At 40.5% G+C, this 18811-nt stretch overlaps 1 protein-coding gene and 1 non-coding gene across 2 annotated transcripts; both read left to right on the top strand.

Annotated features, from left to right (window-relative positions):
• Positions 1–3156: 3156 nt before the first annotated feature.
• LOC100281507 (uncharacterized) lies at positions 3157–11157 on the top strand. Its single transcript, NM_001154425.2, has 4 exons — positions 3157–3725; positions 4929–5590; positions 5670–5810; positions 10322–11157. The coding sequence occupies exons 1-4, from the start codon at positions 3315–3317 to the stop codon at positions 10590–10592; spliced, it is 1485 nt and encodes a 494-aa protein (NP_001147897.2). The 5' UTR covers positions 3157–3314; the 3' UTR covers positions 10593–11157.
• A 5778-nt stretch (positions 11158–16935) lies between these two features.
• On the top strand, positions 16936–17008 carry TRNAK-CUU (transfer RNA lysine (anticodon CUU)). The gene has a single exon. It is a non-coding gene; the product is annotated as a tRNA-Lys (tRNA).
• Positions 17009–18811: the final 1803 nt, after the last annotated feature.

Below are 18811 nucleotides of genomic sequence, written 5' to 3'. Positions count from 1 at the left end.
ATGCGGTTGCAGACGACCGTTGCGCGCGAAGTAGTCGTTGCTCCGCTGGCACACCGGACAGTCTAGTGAATTATAGCGGAGCGCCCTTGGAAATTCCCGAAGGTAGCGAGTTCAGCCTCAAGTGCCCTGGTGCACCGGACACTGTCCGGTGCGCCAGACCAGGGTGCCTTTGGGTTGTCTTTTGCTCTCTTTGTTTGAACCCTTTCTTGATCTTTTTATTGGCTTATTGTGAACCTTTGGCACCTGTAAAACTTATAGACTAGAGCAAACTAGTTAGTCCAATTATTTGTGTTGGGCAATTCAACCACCAAAATCAATTAGGAAAAAAGGTGTAAGCCTAATTCCCTTTCAATAAGGTGTGAGGCGATCCCCGCATTAAATGCGCACGCGATACGGTCGGCTGGTAAGGTGATTTGGCCAAGGTCACTGCACGACAAAGTCTGCCCAAGCTAGGCTTCAGGCGAGCCAAGGGTGCGCTCCTTGCCTGAGGGGACCCTCGGGCGAGGCGTGAATCCGTCTGGGACTACTGTTCCCGCCCGAGGCTGGGCTCGGATGAGGTCGCGTCCCTTGGTAGGTGTGGCCTTGACTTGAACCGCGCTTTATCAGCTGCGTATGGTTTGTTCTGAAGATGATTTCCAGCCGGATTAAGGAGCATTGGGGGTACCCCTAATTACGGCACCCGACAGATGTAAACCATGCAAACAAAATACAATAGAGGTAGAAAAGCCCTTTTAAATATATTCTTTTTCTAGAACAACTCTCTCACTTCTGTTAGATTTAAAAAAAACCTTTCTCAACACTATAGGTATGTCTTATCTACATTGTTATACTAACGAGTTAATTTGCACCTTATATGTTTACTTGTTAGTTAGCTAAAATTAATTAAAACTAGTCCTAGCTAATAGGTGAACTAATGTTTTTAGCTATTTTCACTAGTTGTTAACTAAATAGTTAGTCAACTTTAACTAACTTTTAGGCTCCTACTCTTTCAATCATTTTAGCCTTTTCTAATCACATATTTTACTATACATTTAGATATATGTTATGTCTAGATATATAACAAAAATATCTAAACATTAAAACATCTTATAATTTTAAAAGGGTGGCCGTTTTGATTAGTAATACACACTAATTTAAGTGTTGTTTGGTTCCCTGACTAAAGTTTAGTTGGTGTCGTATCGGATGTTTAAATACCAAATAGAAATATTAAATATAATCTAAATACAAAACTAATTACATAGATGAATACTAAACAGCGAGATGAATTTATTAAGCCTAATTAATCCATAATTAGCAAATGTTTACTATAGCACTACATGTGCAAATCATGGACTAATTAGGTTCACTAGATTCATCTTGCCATTTAGTCATCGTCTCTATATATAGTTTGTAACTAGACTATAGTTAATACTTTTAAATAACATCCAAACATTCAATACATTCAATGTGACATGATTAAAGTGATTAAAGTTTAGCAGGTGGATCCAAAAACCCCCTTACTATACTAGCAACTGCATTTGGCTACATCAGCCACTAACCCTTCCCACTAATTTACTATACTACCTCCCTACATATAGTTTGTCTCTAACCATTACTTCTATACAGTTTCTCCTATATACTATAACTCAGTTAATTATTAGGTATTTATTATTTTCTAAAATTTTAAAAAAGCATATAATATTTATAGTGTCACAATACACATTATTATGATATCACATGTCTTAATTAGGATTAAAAATGATATAATTAACGTATGTGGAGAGCATAGTGCTCCCTATATATACAGAGAGAATCCTTCTCCATGTACGTAATGATGAACAGTGGAGTACCGTAGTCCCCTTACATCGATTGAGGACCTATACCGAAAATCGTTGGAGCCGACTTAGGCCTTGTTCGTTTGTGTTGGATTGCACCTGAAATTATTCCACCTAATCAAAGTTTATATAAATTAGAGAAACAATCCGGTTAGGAATCGTTCCGACCCACCAATTCGACAGAAACGAATAAGACCTTAAGGTAGGATCGAGCGTCGAACGATAACATTTGATGACGAAGGGTCTATATCGGTCGTGCCGGTTCTAACCCAGATCAGTTAGTAACGATTTTCTTTATTGACGTGATGTATCTTGATTGGTCCAAGCATACCGTAGTTTGTTGTTTTTTATTATTCAAAGTCTAAAATCTTCGAAAAAATCTTTTTAAAATGGAAAATCTAATCTATAAATTATATTTTATTTATGATTTTTTATTTCTCTAATATATTAAAGCAACAGTTTCAACGGTTGTCCTGTGCCAATATTTTTTTAAAAAAACCCTCGCATTTCTTTAAAATCAATCCGCACTTTTATAATCTCTTCTCTACTACTATAATAGGAGAGTTTTGTGTGTTTTGGTTTCCGTGCATTGTCCCCCTCCAGTGGCCGCCGTACGTCACCGTGTTTCCCCGCATCTCTAAAACGAACTATCGCACGCCACATACAGAAACTGACCGCTATCGCAACCTCGGAGCGCGCCGTGAGGATAAATCCTCGCAAACTCCGTGCCGAGCGATGCAAGGATAGGCCCCGTGAACTCCACGCCGAGTGACCCACCATGCTACAACCTCTGATAGTGTGCCTGATACGGCCGCCGTCGCTATATATTTTGTGCTTTATTAAAACAAAAATTTTCCTGTGTCATATATAAAAACCGTAGCGGTGTACGGACATATAACTAGTTTATTTTTTATGTTTGAATTATGTAATTTTTAATTATTGTTGTGGTTTATGTAATTTCATCCGTTTAATTACATAATTAGATGTATTTGAATTTAAATAAAGCACAATGCTTTATGTAAACTAAGTTTTTTAAAAAGCTGATATAATGTGGCTAAAGGCCTGCTAGAACTAAAACGAGTCTAACCTTGTGACCCAAGCGTGTTCTAATAATAAATAAATGAAACGCTAAATACTTACAGTACATTTTTACTTTTATTTGGCTGTGATCAGTCTTTTCAATTCTACTTTTAATTTTGAACTTTACTTTATGAATACTATAATATAAAACATTATTTTTATTTGTATAGTCTGTCTAGTAACTTTGGAGTTATGAGGGATATTTTAATAAAGCACATATTGGTTTCCCTCTTTCTCTCTCCGCCTCTCCGTTTCCGCTTCCGAAGGCAGTCTGCAGAGGGGAAGGTAGCCAAAGTCAGACTCTGTTCATCCAACCCCAAAAAAACCTACCTACACAAACCAAAGTCAACGCCGAAAACCAAGAACAGGGGAATCCTTTCTCTTTCTCCCTCTAGAATTCCTCTCTTGCCTCCTGCGACCATGTCCGCGCGCCCGCCGCCGCCGCCGCGCCCGCGTCTGGCGCTGCCACCGCGCTCAACGGCGGAGTCGCTCTTTACGGGCGCCGGCGACGCCAGCCCCGGCCCGCTCACGCTCGCCTCAGCGCTCTTCCCATCTGATGCCGACGGCGGCGGTGGCCCCGGAGGCGCCTCCTCCTCCGCGGCCGGGGCCGCAACCTTCACGCAGCTCCTTACTGGCTCCCTCGCGCCGCCTCCGCAGCAGCAGCAGCATGAAGCGCAGACGGGAGGAGGAGGGGTCGCGAGGGCCGGCCCGGCGCTCTCGGTGGCGCCGCCGGCGTCCTCGTTCGCTGGCGCGTCCCTGTTCACGGTGCCCCCCGGCCTCAGCCCCTCCGGTTTGCTCGACTCCCCTGGGCTGCTCTTCTCGCCGGCCATGGTACGTCCTGACGGCGGCTGCAACTTCTTGCTGGAAGAAAATATTACAAGTTTTTTTTTTGTTTCATTTCAGGCGCGAAAAACAGTTTTTTGGATGTTGCTTGCGGTTCTTGGTTAATTAGTTTCGGCGAACTTATTTTGTTTGTGGCCTTGCTAGCAACTAATATTATTCTAAAAAAAGTATGTATGCTATAATCGCCTTTTTTGGCGTATGTATGTTGTTGCACTTGCACCACGGTAGCGTACGTACGAGATATTAGGAGAGACGAGTTTTATTGATTCTAGTTTTTAATACAAAAAAACGGTTTTATATGTTCCTTATTGCATAGTTCATAGATTGTTGCGAAACATATTCCTTTTCTTTCTCTTGTGGCATGACTTTACTGGTTCATCAATCTGTTCATCTACTGGGTTTCCTTTTGAGTGATGCTAAAAAATATGGAAAAAAATCAAGCAACATGGGAATCTAGAACTTCTGAAAGGTAGCACTTTTGCAGTTCCGTCAGTGCTTTTAGTGAGATGGTTCTTGATGTTGTACTGATCATGTAGTGATCAGGCCCATATGTTTGTCCCAAAACACATAAAGCCACCTTGCTATATTTGTGTGTGGCACTGCAGGGCACTGAATAATATCAGCCTAGTAAGATAGGTAGGTGATGCTTCTTGATCTTTTAGATATGCCAAGTGGTGATACGGTATATTGCATTAACATAATTGTGCTACTGCATGCCAGTGTGATGGTTGCCAGTTGGCACGCTATCTTGATGCTGATAGGGCAAACTTTCCTGTGAAAAAAATGTTATTTGCTTCTTGCTTTTGGTATTCTATCTATTCATAGAGTAATTTGGCCTCCAATTTGCTCTGCTCTGCAGCAGAAGTTGTAAAAAAAGCTCATAGTTTGTTTGCATTGAATCATTGTTCTGTATTCGCAATATCTGGTAGGTAGAGCCTTATAGCAATTTGGATTTGGAGGCTAAACTTGTAGTTGGACTTGTAATTTTGTTAGTATAAATCCTGAACTACGTAAACCAGCACAAATGGGTACAGAGTTGACCATTTGATGGTAAGAACAGTCAAACTATCGTAAATTTATGTTCAATATTTCCTACCTAACCAGTGTAAGTTTTTGGACCTTCTGCTTTAGTCCTGAAGAAATAGAGTGAATTGAAATTTTCTGATGACTACCTGTTCAATATTTCTGCAGGGGGGGTTTGGAATGTCGCACCAGCAGGCTCTGGCTCAAGTTACAGCCCAAGCAACCCATTCTCCACTCAGAATGTTTGATCACCTTGAACAGCCATCTTTCTCCACAGCTGCAACAACTTCTGGAGCTCTACACCATATGAATTCTGCAGCCAGTATGGCAGGAATTTCAGATATGACAATGGCAACAGCAAACAATGAGAATCCATCCTTTCAGTCTGCTGAGGCATCCCAAAGGTATCAAGTTAATGCCCCTGTTGATAAGCCAGCTGATGATGGCTATAACTGGCGGAAATATGGTCAGAAGGTGGTAAAGGGCAGTGATTGTCCAAGGAGCTATTACAAATGCACCCATCCCAATTGTCCTGTCAAGAAAAAGGTAGAGCATGCAGAAGATGGTCAGATATCTGAGATCATATACAAAGGCAAACACAATCACCAACGTCCACCAAATAAGCGGGCAAAAGACGGCAACTCTTCAGCATTTGATCAAAATGAACAATCTAATGATACCACATCTGGCTTGTCAGGTGCCAAGAGAGATCAGGACAATATATACGGGATGTCTGAGCAAGCATATGGTTTAAGTGATGGAGATGATATGGATGATGGTGAATCAAGGCCACACGAAGTGGATGACGCTGATAATGAGAGTAAAAGAAGGTAAGTTTAGCTCTCATTGCAACTCTACACCACTATGATCAGATTCTTGTTTCATAAAATTAATTTATTTAATGCTCAGGAATATACAAATTTCTTCACAAAGGACCTTGTCAGAGTCTAAGATCATTGTGCAAACAACTAGTGAGGTTGATCTTTTGGATGATGGTTATAGATGGCGCAAGTATGGGCAGAAGGTAGTCAAAGGGAATTCTCATCCAAGGTATGCTGTGCCCTCTTCTGTGTGATCTGTATCATTTTTATATCTGCTCGCTTTTTTTGGTAGGTACGTATGGAATGTAAGGGGTAGGCAACATTAAGATTTGTCTTTCTCTGCATTGATGTCACAATATATATATTCAGTTATTTTGTGGAGAATAAAATGTTACCAAACTCATGGCACCTATTGGATAAAATTACGGTTCTTACTTTCACTAATCACTACTATATGTACCACAGAATTCCACTTCAGCCTTTTGAAGTTATGTATTTGGGTTCCATTTTCGTGTCCCTTATAATCTACTGGGAATTCTGTAAAAACAAGAAGAAATGTGTTAGTAATTGCATTTGTCTCGCCTTGAACTATTCATCGATAGTCCATACAGATACCAATATTTTCTAATTCATGCATCAGTACAACTTGCAAGCAGTGTTATCAAGTTGTCTGATTAATCATGATTAGTTGTCCTAATCGTTATCTCGGACTTGACTAGGTGTGATTAGTGACATTAGTCGTCCTAGTCGATATCGACACTGGACTCAACTAGGGGCTATGACTCGATTAAGCCGATTAGAGGCGGTGGTCAACTTGAAACATAATGTAATTGCTAGGCACGTTAGGACATAGGCTGCATCTGGGATGGCTCAGATAACTTGGGCTCATGTTTTTCTGCCAGATTTGCAATCCTACATGCAGCCACTAACCTAGAGTTATCTTCATGCTTATTTGTACTCTAGAACATATAGTATAGTAGTATGTATTTGGTATATTAGTCCTGATATGCATACGATGACTAGGACTGACTAGCATTGTTTTCAAGTCGGACGACTTGCTAGTCGTTCTGAATGACTGACTTGGGCGATTAATCATGGAGTAGTCGGACAACTTGGATGATTAATCACGATTGGTCCAAACCAACTTGGACGATTAATCACGACTAATCGGACGACTTGAAAACAATGCTGACTAGTGAGCCTGGTCGATGACTAATCGCGACTAGTCACCTGGTCACTCCAATAGCGCCTAAAATCGACTAGACGACTTGATAACATTGCTGGCAAGTACCTTTTTCTTCTAGTAACAATGAAATGCTAATGTCATGCTCTGGCTTGTTTAATTGATGGAGCATGTTAGCTTAGTTAATGGTTCCTTGAAGCATGTCTTGTTAAATATTGTCTCTCTACCTCAATGCAAATGGGTGCCTAGCCGAGTTGGTTAGGTAGATCCAGTAGCACTCCTGAGGTCTTAGGTTTCACTCCCTATAGAAGCGAATTCTAGATGGATTAAAAAAATTCTCGTCTTTTTCACATGCTAAAGCACATGTCTAAGGCTCGGCCTAGGACTTTGGTCCTTTTAACAAGGGAAGTGGTGCCACTATTTAAGGGTGGGTAGGGATTCGTGTTTTTTTCGATTTGCATTTGTTGGTTGTTCTCACAAGGCCAGGGTTTGGGGCTTTCTCGACCTACATTCGTTGGAGTTTTCTCGACCTGCGTGAGGTTTTTCTCTCCCTGAATAAGCAAGAAAACTAACCAACCAACTATTAGTTAGCTAAGAAATGAAACTAAAAATCGAGCTAGATTATGGCATTATGCAACAATCTTCCCCTAAACTTGTATCGACTTGGATGATGCCAATCTTCTTTTTTGACCGGGAAAACTGTAGGGAAAGCCCCTATAGCGTCACAATTTTGATATATATATAAAAGGGATTAAATACAAGAGGGGGCTGTACAGAAAAAAGGGGGAGAAGAACAAACCTGACTTACCTAGACAAGCTGCTAAAAGCAAAAGAAGGGAACCAAAAATAGAGAACAACCAAAACTCACAAAATGAAAAAAAACACCCAAGTGACTTTCAGTGAATTTCAGCGAACCGTGTGCACCCAAGTGACTTTGTCAGAATGTCCGCAAGCTATTCTTCAGTAGACACATGATCCACGTAGATCTTCTCGTTCTCCACATTCACGGATGAAATGATATTTAGATCGATGTGCTTACTCGATCGTGAAGAACAAGGTTCTTGCCGAGTGCAATTGTGGACAGATTGTCCATCAGGGGTAGAGCCAGAATTACGACATAGGAGGGGCCGAACAATTCATCAATACCATAAGGTAAAAAATACTATATGATATATACACATAACTCCAACGTAGATCAAAATAACTTGCCTCTACAATGATCGACCAAATTAAAAGCTTCGATTATGTCATGAGTTGATCTTAGCTGTCAATTTTATCTCAATACAGATGATCAAGTAATTTCACATAAAATCATCTCCCATTTTATTTCGTAGATGTGTTTTGATAACTTGTATAGGTGATAATCCGCCAGCTTGCGTAGGTACACGGCAAATTTGTCGCGCACACAACAACTATCCGATGACAACTTTAGATTGAAATTCATAGTTGTTAAAGCGGCAAGGCGAGGTAAGACGACCGACCCCCTTTTTACCTTTTAAGAGATAAGGCGTAAGGCGAGGCGACACCTTAGTAATATACAAAAATAGACAATAAATTTTGAATATAGGAATATAGTCTCAAATAGTTAAGGATAATAGTATTATAGTAGCAAATAGGAGTACAAGTTCAACATAAATCAACATAATAGACTAGTCCAACTGAAGTAATAGATAGTAGTAGATAACACCCTCATCCCTCAATAGCCATCATCAAACTCATCATGAAATGTAGGAGGATTCTCTTCATCATCTTCCACCTCGTTCGCCTCATCGCTATCACTCACATTCATATCCAGATTTAGAGAACTAAATCTGAGTTAACTAACTAAGAACACTGGCAGTTAACTGAAACTGAGTTAATTGAAACAGAGAGAGAGAGCAGAGAGGTAGAGAACAGAGAAAGCAGAGAGGGGGAGATAACAGAGAGCAGAGAGGGAAGGAAGCGCACTGGGGGAGAGCAGAGAGGGAAGAGAGCACACTGAAGGAGGACAGCCATCCAAGACGTCCGCAAAGCGTCGCTAAGGCGACACCTTATTGTCTAATGCGGACACCTTAGTCACGGATGCAAGGCGAGGCGGACGCCTTGCCCCTAAACCTCGCCTTACTGCTTCCACGCTTAAGTGACGCCTTAACAACTATGCTGAAATTCATCGATTTTATTATTAACGACGAATTTGATGCTTCAAAAAATATCTCGATTTTTTTACTTGGATGGATAAATTTATTTTGACCAAAGGAAATTCCATAATTCATATTGTGTGTGTGTGTATATATATATAGCACTACTTGAGGGTTAGGGGGGCGAGCCTTGCTTGCTTGCCCCTCCCCGGCTCGGACCCTGTTGTCCATCTTCATTAGCGGTGCCTGGACTTTATCGCCAGCGATGTCCACCAACAGCCACACAGCCTGGCATGCTCTAGCCATGCCCTCCATATACTCCGCTTCACAAGTTGAGAGAGCCAACGTCTTTTGTTTCTGAGACTATCAAGACACAAGCATGTCAAACTACACCACCCGTTAGGTGTATTCAATTGATCTGTTTATATACCCAATTGCAAAGGCTCGCAGCCACAAATCACAGGACCAATCAGCTATCAGTTAGCTAAGAATAAAAACTAGCCAATCAACTATCAATTAGCTAAGAAAGAAAATTAACCAATCAACTAAGAAGAAACTAAAAACCGAGCTGGATTATGCAACAGTAACATGTCCACATTGGTTAATGACACGATATGCTGCATGAACGGCGCGGTGTCGATGGCAAGAGCACGCTGCCATCTCGGGGAAACTACACCAGGGTGTAAATGCCCTAGAGGCCCCATGCCAGGAACGATGCCTCAGTGATGGAGACATGGAGTGCATACCACCAAAGGTCCCTTGCAGCACCAGGTGCACCGATGAGTCTACTATCTACCCCCATCCCCTTCTGTGGGCGGCTCCAGCTTGCAGCCATCTAACTGGCTGGTCATGTCAGAACACACACACACACACACACACACGGGCGAATGGACAGATTGGCCAGAGATGCTATTGTCATGGACTGTGGTTTCTATGATGATATTATGAGTGTCTTAGACTTCTTTATGCTGTCCTAAAGCATTGCCATTCTTTTTAAATATTTGAAATCTAGATACTAAGTAAAACCTCAGTCCCAGATGTCATCTTTGTAATTAACCTTAGATCACGTAGTCCATCTGAACCATTCTATTTATGTCATGAATTTAATGGAATTTTATCATTTCATGGCTAGGCCATTGAGAAGTCTACCGTTCAGTGTCAGAAGCGAACGCGTTGTTTACCACCATAGACGGTTTGGTGGTAAAGTTTGAAAGAAAGGGTAGGCTAGTAGGATAATGAAGAAAAACAGAGTAGCTATAATATGAGAATATTTCTAGAAATGATGGATTTAACTAGAGGTAAGATTATTCATTAAAACTACTTCAACTGGCAAAGGTTGTTGGATGGGACTATGAGAGGACCGCCTGCATGTTTTACCTCTATGCAACATTATATAAAATCGTCTCATTATCTAATGATATGATACCCCTCTACCTGTAGGAGTTACTACAAATGCACATTTGCTGGATGCAATGTCCGGAAGCACATTGAGAGGGCTTCGTCAGACCCCAGGGCTGTCATAACAACCTATGAAGGAAAACATGACCATGAACCGCCGGTTGGTCGGGGCAACAACCAGAATGCAGGAATACCACAACAGAAAGAAGGGCAGAACAATATATCAAGTAATCAAGCTTCACTTTCGAGGCCAGATTTTAGCAACGCTAACCAGATGCCAATTGGAATCTTACAATTCAAGAGCGAGCAATAGTGACATCCATTTTGACTCTGCTGGGAACCTTGCTGCTCGCTGTTGTTTGGATGACGTTCTTTTGGTAAATACCGGATGCCTGCAATTCGTACAGTCATATGGCATCAAAGTTTCTTAAAAGCCTGATAATCAAATGGTATCAGTTTGCAGTTTTTCCCCCATAGTTACACATGATAGCGGGTACGGCACCATCCATTTCTAGTATGTACATGTTATTAAGTCGAAGCATGCAGAATGTGATATCAGCTAGATGGAAGTTGTTTATTTATATGTGCTTATGATGTTCTATAGATGGATCAGTGGTATAGTACATGTTCATCTTCTGATTTTATTCCTGACATCCAACAAGATCTTGTATGTGTATTGTAATAAGATTGAAAAGAGAAATTTGAATGTACAGATGTTTTTCAGTTACATTTTGCTTCCTGTAATTTGTAACTTCAAAGATGTTCTAGTTTTCTATGTCCTTTTCCTTTCCTCCCAAATTTGGTTTGCTCTTAGTCTTCTGTGATCACTATTATCAACAATACGTTGAAGGTACTACAATAAAGCACCATTTTGCATCTGGCCACGGACTACTACTCTGGATGTCTAAGCCTGTAGGACTGCATGTATAATTTTTATTCAGTTCTGGTGCTGCTATTTCTTGTCAGACCAATTCGCAAGCTATGTAAATTCAAACTGAGAAAAAAACATTTTACTTTTCCTAAGATTTTCCTGTACGAAATAGTTGTAAGAAAAATAGAATGAGACCTATTTAAAGTAAGGTTTTGATGTTTAATGATCAACATAACTATTTAGACTAACACTATTTGCTAAGTGTTTTTAATATATTAGCCTAATACTATTTGCTAAGTGTTTTTAATATAATTCAAAGGATGCATAAATGGACTTGGACTAAGATAAAAGAGTGATCTGGATGATCAACACATCAAGAAAGATGTTAGAAAACATGTTAAAGACTTACAAATATATAGAAGAGTTCAAGACACAATAGGAAAAAGCCTGGACGAAGACATGCGAAGAAATGAAGAAAATGTATGGTGCTAGGCAGTATCGGAAGTGTTCGGTGTTCGATGGTGCATCAAATAAAGCACCAGACAACATCGACACTATATGAAAAAGGTAACGACGGTCAGTTGCACTAGATAGGTAGATGTGCACTAGATACCAAACACCAGCCTGTCCGGTATGCACCGAATACCATACTAGATAGAATACCTAGTGAGGTTCCAACATGAGTTGGAGAATGCCATAAGGCACCGTAGAAGTATCTAGACTGGCCCCAAGTTAAGTTCTAGCAATTAATGCTAACATAATATTATTGTGACTAATGTGTTTCACAGAAACAATGTGAGTTAAGTTATGATAATGGAAAATGATAACATAACCTTATTGATAGAAATAAATTATTGGTTTTCAAAGGATGAGCGAGAAGGTTAAGGATCGACTAGTTGTAAGTGTCGATGGAGTTGTTGGATACTTAGAGTAGTGATAGGATCTTATTTTTCCTTTGATCATACTATAAAGGGGGCATGAAACAGATAACTTGACCTAGGGAATTCTAGTTAGGAGTGGTGATGCACACATATGAAAACTAGTGCTAGGCAAACCCATGAGAGCATAAGAGAAGTTTGAAACATTTTTTTTAAAAAGGATCAAAATAAGTGAGATGGTGGTGTTGTAGTAGCACCAGATGTCTCCAATGGACATTGAATATGGGCCACCAGGAAGGAGTGTGCCCTGTTGCAATTGAACACAACACTAGCATGTCTGATGTGCACCTGATATGGTGCACTAGACAACGCACCCAAAGAGCTTGCATAATTTGTCTCGGACACAATATACTCATTGAATGTGTCCAATGTACCACCGGGCAGGGTACTTAGAGAGGTTGTAAACTGTGTTTGAGAGGTTGAGTACACATCAGACATGGCACTGTATAGGGTACTTATAGAGGTCTGCACTATGCACTCAAGCACTATACTCACTGGACGTGTCTAGTATGGCATCGGTTTGAGCACCAGATACTAGTATAGTAATGTCTAGTTTCTAAAACTAGTTGTTACAAATGCACTGGTCGTGTCCGGTTTGGAGAATTGGTGTGCATCAAACATGACAAATACACCTGGTTAGGCTGAGTCGTGTTGTAACAGATAGTTCCTTTGTTTGGGGCTATTTATACCACCAACTCAACTATATGATTTCTCTTGCCCATTTCAAATACTGAAGGAACCATTTAAGAGTGAGGAAGAGACTTTCGTAGTGAGGTATTTGAAAGTTGTTAATCGCTTTATTAGCCACCTCATTAGTGCATTGAGAGTAGCTTGTGTGCATTCATTATCTCTAAGAGACTTGATCAGGTCAAGTGACGGTCAATGCTTGTTACTCTTAGTGATCGATATCACATAGATGACTTGGTGGCGATCAGGAGTTTGATGATCACTCGAAGAGCTTATGGGTGATCCAACTCAAGGGTGTATATGGTTGTGAGTGATTTATCGTGCTGGAGAGGCAAAGAACTAGTTCATAGAGCACTTGATTCGTGGACATACCAAAGTGGTGCGACACCTTTGCATGGATCCTCCAACAAGGACTAGTGAGGAGTGCAGACTCTGATACGTCAACAAAACATTGAGTGTTTCTAATCCTTTCTTTACATTGAGCAATTACATTCAAGTATTTACTTCACTAGAGTTTCCATGCTAGAATAGGATTGGAACATAGGGTACAAAACTTTTGATTTGTGGGTAGAAACACTATTAGGCACAAGGGGTGAAGTTGGTATTGCTTATAGGTTTTTAATTTATGCAAGAAAAATTAGAGAAGCATGATTTACACCACCTATTGAGCATCTTAATCCTTTTATTTGGTATCAAATCTTTGTGCTAATAGGTTTAGGCTTGACTACCAAGAGATAAGATGTCCAATGGGTTTGGTCCTCATCTCGTGTTTGAGGGAGAGAATTTTCCATATTGGGAAATTTATATGGAAGCATAGCTTAGGGCAATTAACATAGATGTTTCTAGAGTAGCCATTCAAGATCTTCAAAAACCTAAGGATCCTACAAATTTAATTTATGACGAGGTACACTAGGATAAATCAAACTTAAAAGCCAAAAACATCCTTTTGAGAGGCTTTTGCAAGGATGTGTTTGAGAGCACCTAGAGGGGGGGGGTGAATAGGTGATCCTGTAAAAACTTAAAACTTATAGCCACAAAACTTGATTAAGTGTTAGCACAATAGAATCAAGTGGCTAAGAATCGAGCTCTTGTGAAACACAATAGTCACAAAGAAAACAAGCACAAGATACACGATGATTTATCCCGTGGTTCGGCCAAGTAACACTTGCCTACTCCACGTTGTGGCGTCCCAATGGACGAGGGTTGCACTCAACCCATTTCAAGTGATCCAATGATCCACTTGAATATCACGATTGTTTTCTTTCTTATACTCTTTCCCGTTTGCGAGGAATCTCCACAACTTGGAGTCTCTCGCCCTTACAACAAAGATCAAAGTGAAAGCACTTAGAGTAAGGGAGGAAAGCAACACACAAATCCGTAGCAATACGCACACACACAGCCAAGACTTGAGCTCGAATGAATCGCAACAAGTTCACCACTAGAACGGAGCTCAAATCACTAAGAAAGTCAATCAAGTGCGCGAAGACGGAGTGTGGAAGATTAAGAATGCTCAAAGTATGCTTGGGTGACTCCTCCATGCGCCTAGGGGTCCCTTTTATAGCCCCAAGGCAGCTAGGAGCCGTTGGAGGCATTCTGGGAAGGCAATTCTTGCCTTCTGTCGGGTGGCGCACTGGACAATCCGGTGCACCACTGGACATTCACTATTCATTGTCCGGTGCAGATCTCCTTCCTAAAATGGCACAGCCGACCGTTGCAGAATTGTAGTCGTTGGCGCACCGGACACTGTCCGGTGCCCCCAGCCGACCGTTGGTTGGGGCCACGCGTCGTGCGCGGATTGCGCGGCCGACCGTTGCGCTGGCGGTCGTTGGCTCACCGGACAGTCCGGTGCACCACCGGACAGTCCAGTGATTTATAGTCGTACGCCGTCGACGAATTCCCGAGAGTGACCAGTTCGGCAGAGCCAGCCTGGCGCACCGGACAGTCCGGTGCACCCAGACTGAGCAGCAGCTGACTGAACACAGCCAGCTCTTTCCAATCCCTTTCTTTTTCTGATTCAAGCACTTAGACAAATATATTAGTACACAAAAACAAATGTACTAAGTCTAGAATCATACATTCTTGTTGATTTGCACTTCATCCATCATTTGACATATAATTACTCACTCAATATGTGTTGGGCACTTAATCACCAAAATATATTAGAAATGGCCCAAGGGCACATTTCTCTTTCAGTGTTTAATAGGGAGTGTAACCATAAAGACACCCATGCTCTTTGGTTAAGTATATTTCACTCTATGAGGGGACAAAGAGTGGGTGTGAGGAACGCTATAATTTAGTCATGAATAAATTAAGTTAATTTAAAATGTGTCCCTATGAAAATGCTAACAACCAGTACTCACGCTTGGATGTTCCTGCAGAAGAGGTCAATAGGGTGGGACTCACACAATTGACACCTCCAGACATTATGAGAAAAATTTTATGTGTCCTTCTAATGAATAAATATGGACACATTGTCATCGTGCTCCACTAAGTTAATCTATTCCACCATTACACAAACTCAAATATTGGGGAAACACATTAGATGTACATGCACATCAACACTCAAGATGGCTTTTGCTAGGATCTAGATGGCTATTGGTAGGTGAATGGCCTATAAAAATTGTTATACAAAACTCAATATTAACACTAAGATTAAGTTTATTGGCATGGAAGTGTATGCTTGTTCTAGTTCTAAATAACTCTATGCTAGCTTCTAATCAATCTAGCAGCTTGGTAAAAAGATAGTATTGATTGTAGCGAGCTACTTACTAGAAAGAGATAAAACTCAACAATAATCGACACAAGGCTAAATAGAAAAATATGATACAATAAGTATATGCAGTCCTAAGAATAGGTATGGACTGCAAACCATATAGGGCAAGAGATGACTGAATATATATCCCTGAGGTTCAGTTACTTGCCGACAACATATGTTGTTATTGTGGCGAGTCCAGGCTAGATGATTCATGCTCTAATTTTCATTATATGTCAATCCCACAATAAGGACGCCATAAGTATCACCCTTGCGAGGCACTCGAACAAGCCACAATTTCACTATAGTTGCTCTTCTTGAATCTCCCATGGAGAATGGACATAATGGCCCCTCATAATGATGATCGGAGCCTGCAACAATCTTCATTAGATATTCAATGATACCACAAACTTTAGTCACATGGGCCGCCACGGGTGATGTCGTCGTCCACCTCTAGTCATTGAGGACTAGGCAACAAGAGCATGACATAGAGAGGCATTGAGTGGCATTCATGGCCTCATCAGCGAATCAGAAGAAACATAGAAAAAACAAAGAAAAGTGTATTAGGTGATTGATACGTGGGGTGGGATTATATGTGAAGCTGACGTAGCTTTTCAAAGAAGTCATACTTGTTGAATCAAACTACTCTCAATTTTCCCACAACCCGTAATGTATAACATATTTTTTATAGCTCACAACTCACAGTAATTTGTGCAAAAGCAACAACTTAAGCAAACATGCGCTCAGATAATTATACTCTCCGTTCCAATTTATGATTCATTTGACTTTTAACTCTAAGTTTGACCAGCTCGTCTTATTTTAAAAATACATTATTATTATTATTAATTTTTACTATAATATCATTATTATATGATTTAAGAATAACTTTGAATTTTTCACTTTCCAATTTTTTTTGAATAAGATGAACTGATCAAATTTGGTAAAAAATTCAAACAAATTATAAATTTGTATGGAGTGAGTATATTGTTATTCCTTCGGTGTGAAATCTGGCATGCTGTTACGTGCATAGGTTTTATGAAATCCAGGCTGCTGAATGATTGAAAAAAAAGAATAGAGTGCAGGAGACAGGATTCCGTTATTGGCACCAGATCATTATGGCTCCAAATGGATTTATTTGTGTGCACAGATGTGCTAGCAAAAGTTTCTGCAATTGGCATTTTGTCTGGACTCTGGAAGACGGATAAGTTCTGAAAATATGGAAAATTTGAGAGTAGAATGTTTGATCTAGTTGCAATATGTATTATCTGGTGAAATAGCGTATTTTATCAAAGTGATTTTAGCAAGAGGTATTACCATATTAAAGATTTTTAAATTTAAGGATAAAGTGAATATTAATTTGTTGTGTCTTTTGAATACTTAAATAAACTACATAGCATTTTAAAACATAGCCCGTCTAGCTCAGTTGGTAGAGCGCAAGGCTCTTAACCTTGTGGTCGTGGGTTCGAACCCCACGGTGGGCGATTTTTTTTGCTTTTCTTCAGAATATTTTCATCAGTGTGTTACTGGTCCAGAAAGCAAAGGAACTTGAGCCCTCACGGACACAGTCACGTATGCTCACGAAGGTTCCGTGTATAAGTCGTCGAAATAACGGTGAGCTCAAAGTTGCAAAACCTTTGTCTGCATGTATTTTGGAAGATGGTTACTGGTCCAGAAAGCAAAGGAACTTGAACCTCCTGTTTCATATTTTCTAGCTTTTGGAAACAAGGATTTCGTCAAGAGCATGGAATTCCGTTGTTGCATATATTTTATTGTAAAAAAATTCTGAAAGAGTTAGCATAACTTTGAGATATTTGTTAGGAATAAATCCAGCGCCGTGGTAGCGTCTGTGGGTAATATATGTCTATGTGGGTAATATATGTCTATATATGAAGTCTTATAAACATATAATTAAGAATTATTATTTGATGCAAAAAATAACTTATATTGACCACAAAAAAATCTTTAATGTTTATAAAATGAATAAATCTAATTTATAGTCATAAATATTTACTTGCACTTGATATTGATAAACCACCTGATGCATGGTGTCATGATCATGTCGTCCATAAAAACTGAAGAACTCAATTACGATACAGTGTGAGACGATCTAGAGTTGCAGGGGCAGTATTAGCGTCGGCGAGATTAGAGTAGCGAGGCCAAAAGGGCATCGACGACTCAACGCGTCACTGCGTAGTGTTATGAGTCTGTGACGATTTGTTTTCTCTGTGACTATGGCAAGCTCATCGATTTATTTCTCATATTCTTAACAAGTTGCAGCTAGCGAATGAACTTGACTAGACTAAAACTAATTACTAAAAATCCATAACATACATCATATGCTTAGTGCATACTTAGTGGCCCCATAGATTTGGGAGCCTAGGGAGGCTGCCCACCCTGCACCCCCTTAGGACCGGCCCTGTGTGTACATGCATGTGTTGCACACTAAGTTGCATGTGTGGTGACTAGTGGATGTTGAGAGCAGGTCTACATAGAAGATCGCATCTTGTGCGTGAGCGCGCGTCGTGCCTGGTTGTGCAGTATAGGGGTTGATTGGTTGGGTGGACAACCAGCTATCCAGGCTAAGCACATGTAAATCATGGCGTTTGGTGTCCTATACTACTTCTGTGGCCTGGCCTAGGATGTGCAAAGGAGGCCCCCACCTGGCTCCAGATCAATGACATTCCATTTATTTGTGGCCAGGCCCAAACCACAGTCGTGTAGCCCAGCAGCTGGCTTCCGCTCTGCACTCACTCCTCATCCTCATGCAATCCGGTGCTAGGGTTACCGCTCTGTGCCGCAACCCACCCACTCACTCCTCATCCTTAGGGATGGTAATTCGACCCATATATTTGGATATCCATAGGATATCCGATCCGATGGAGCCGGACACCACCCATGGGTTACCCGTTGGATATTCGAAATTGGCCCACAATTTATTTTTTTTGGTCTAGCTCATATTACACAACAAAGAGCAAACCCTAACTCCTAGCTCTTCACTCCATGTCATCGCCCGCCCTTTCACGCTGCCAGTCCAGTGTCGGTAAGCCTCCCCTACCACTTCCCCAGTGGTTGTAATACCCAAATTTGTAAACCATGGTAATGGAGATAATTCTCCTATTGCTTTGTTTCAATTTAACTAAGCATGAGAACAACCACATTTAAAGGGATTAAATGACTAATGTCAACTTGTGCATCATATTGGAGTTTTGTTTGTTGTGCATTTAATACAATAGTAATAAATAAATAAAAATATAATAATGATAATGAGGTGAAGAATTAAAGGA

Source organism: Zea mays, chromosome 3 (assembly GCF_902167145.1).
Source record: "Zea mays cultivar B73 chromosome 3, Zm-B73-REFERENCE-NAM-5.0, whole genome shotgun sequence".
Taxonomy (NCBI): Eukaryota; Viridiplantae; Streptophyta; class Magnoliopsida; order Poales; family Poaceae; genus Zea; species Zea mays.
This window is presented reverse-complemented; position numbering and strand designations above follow the sequence as displayed.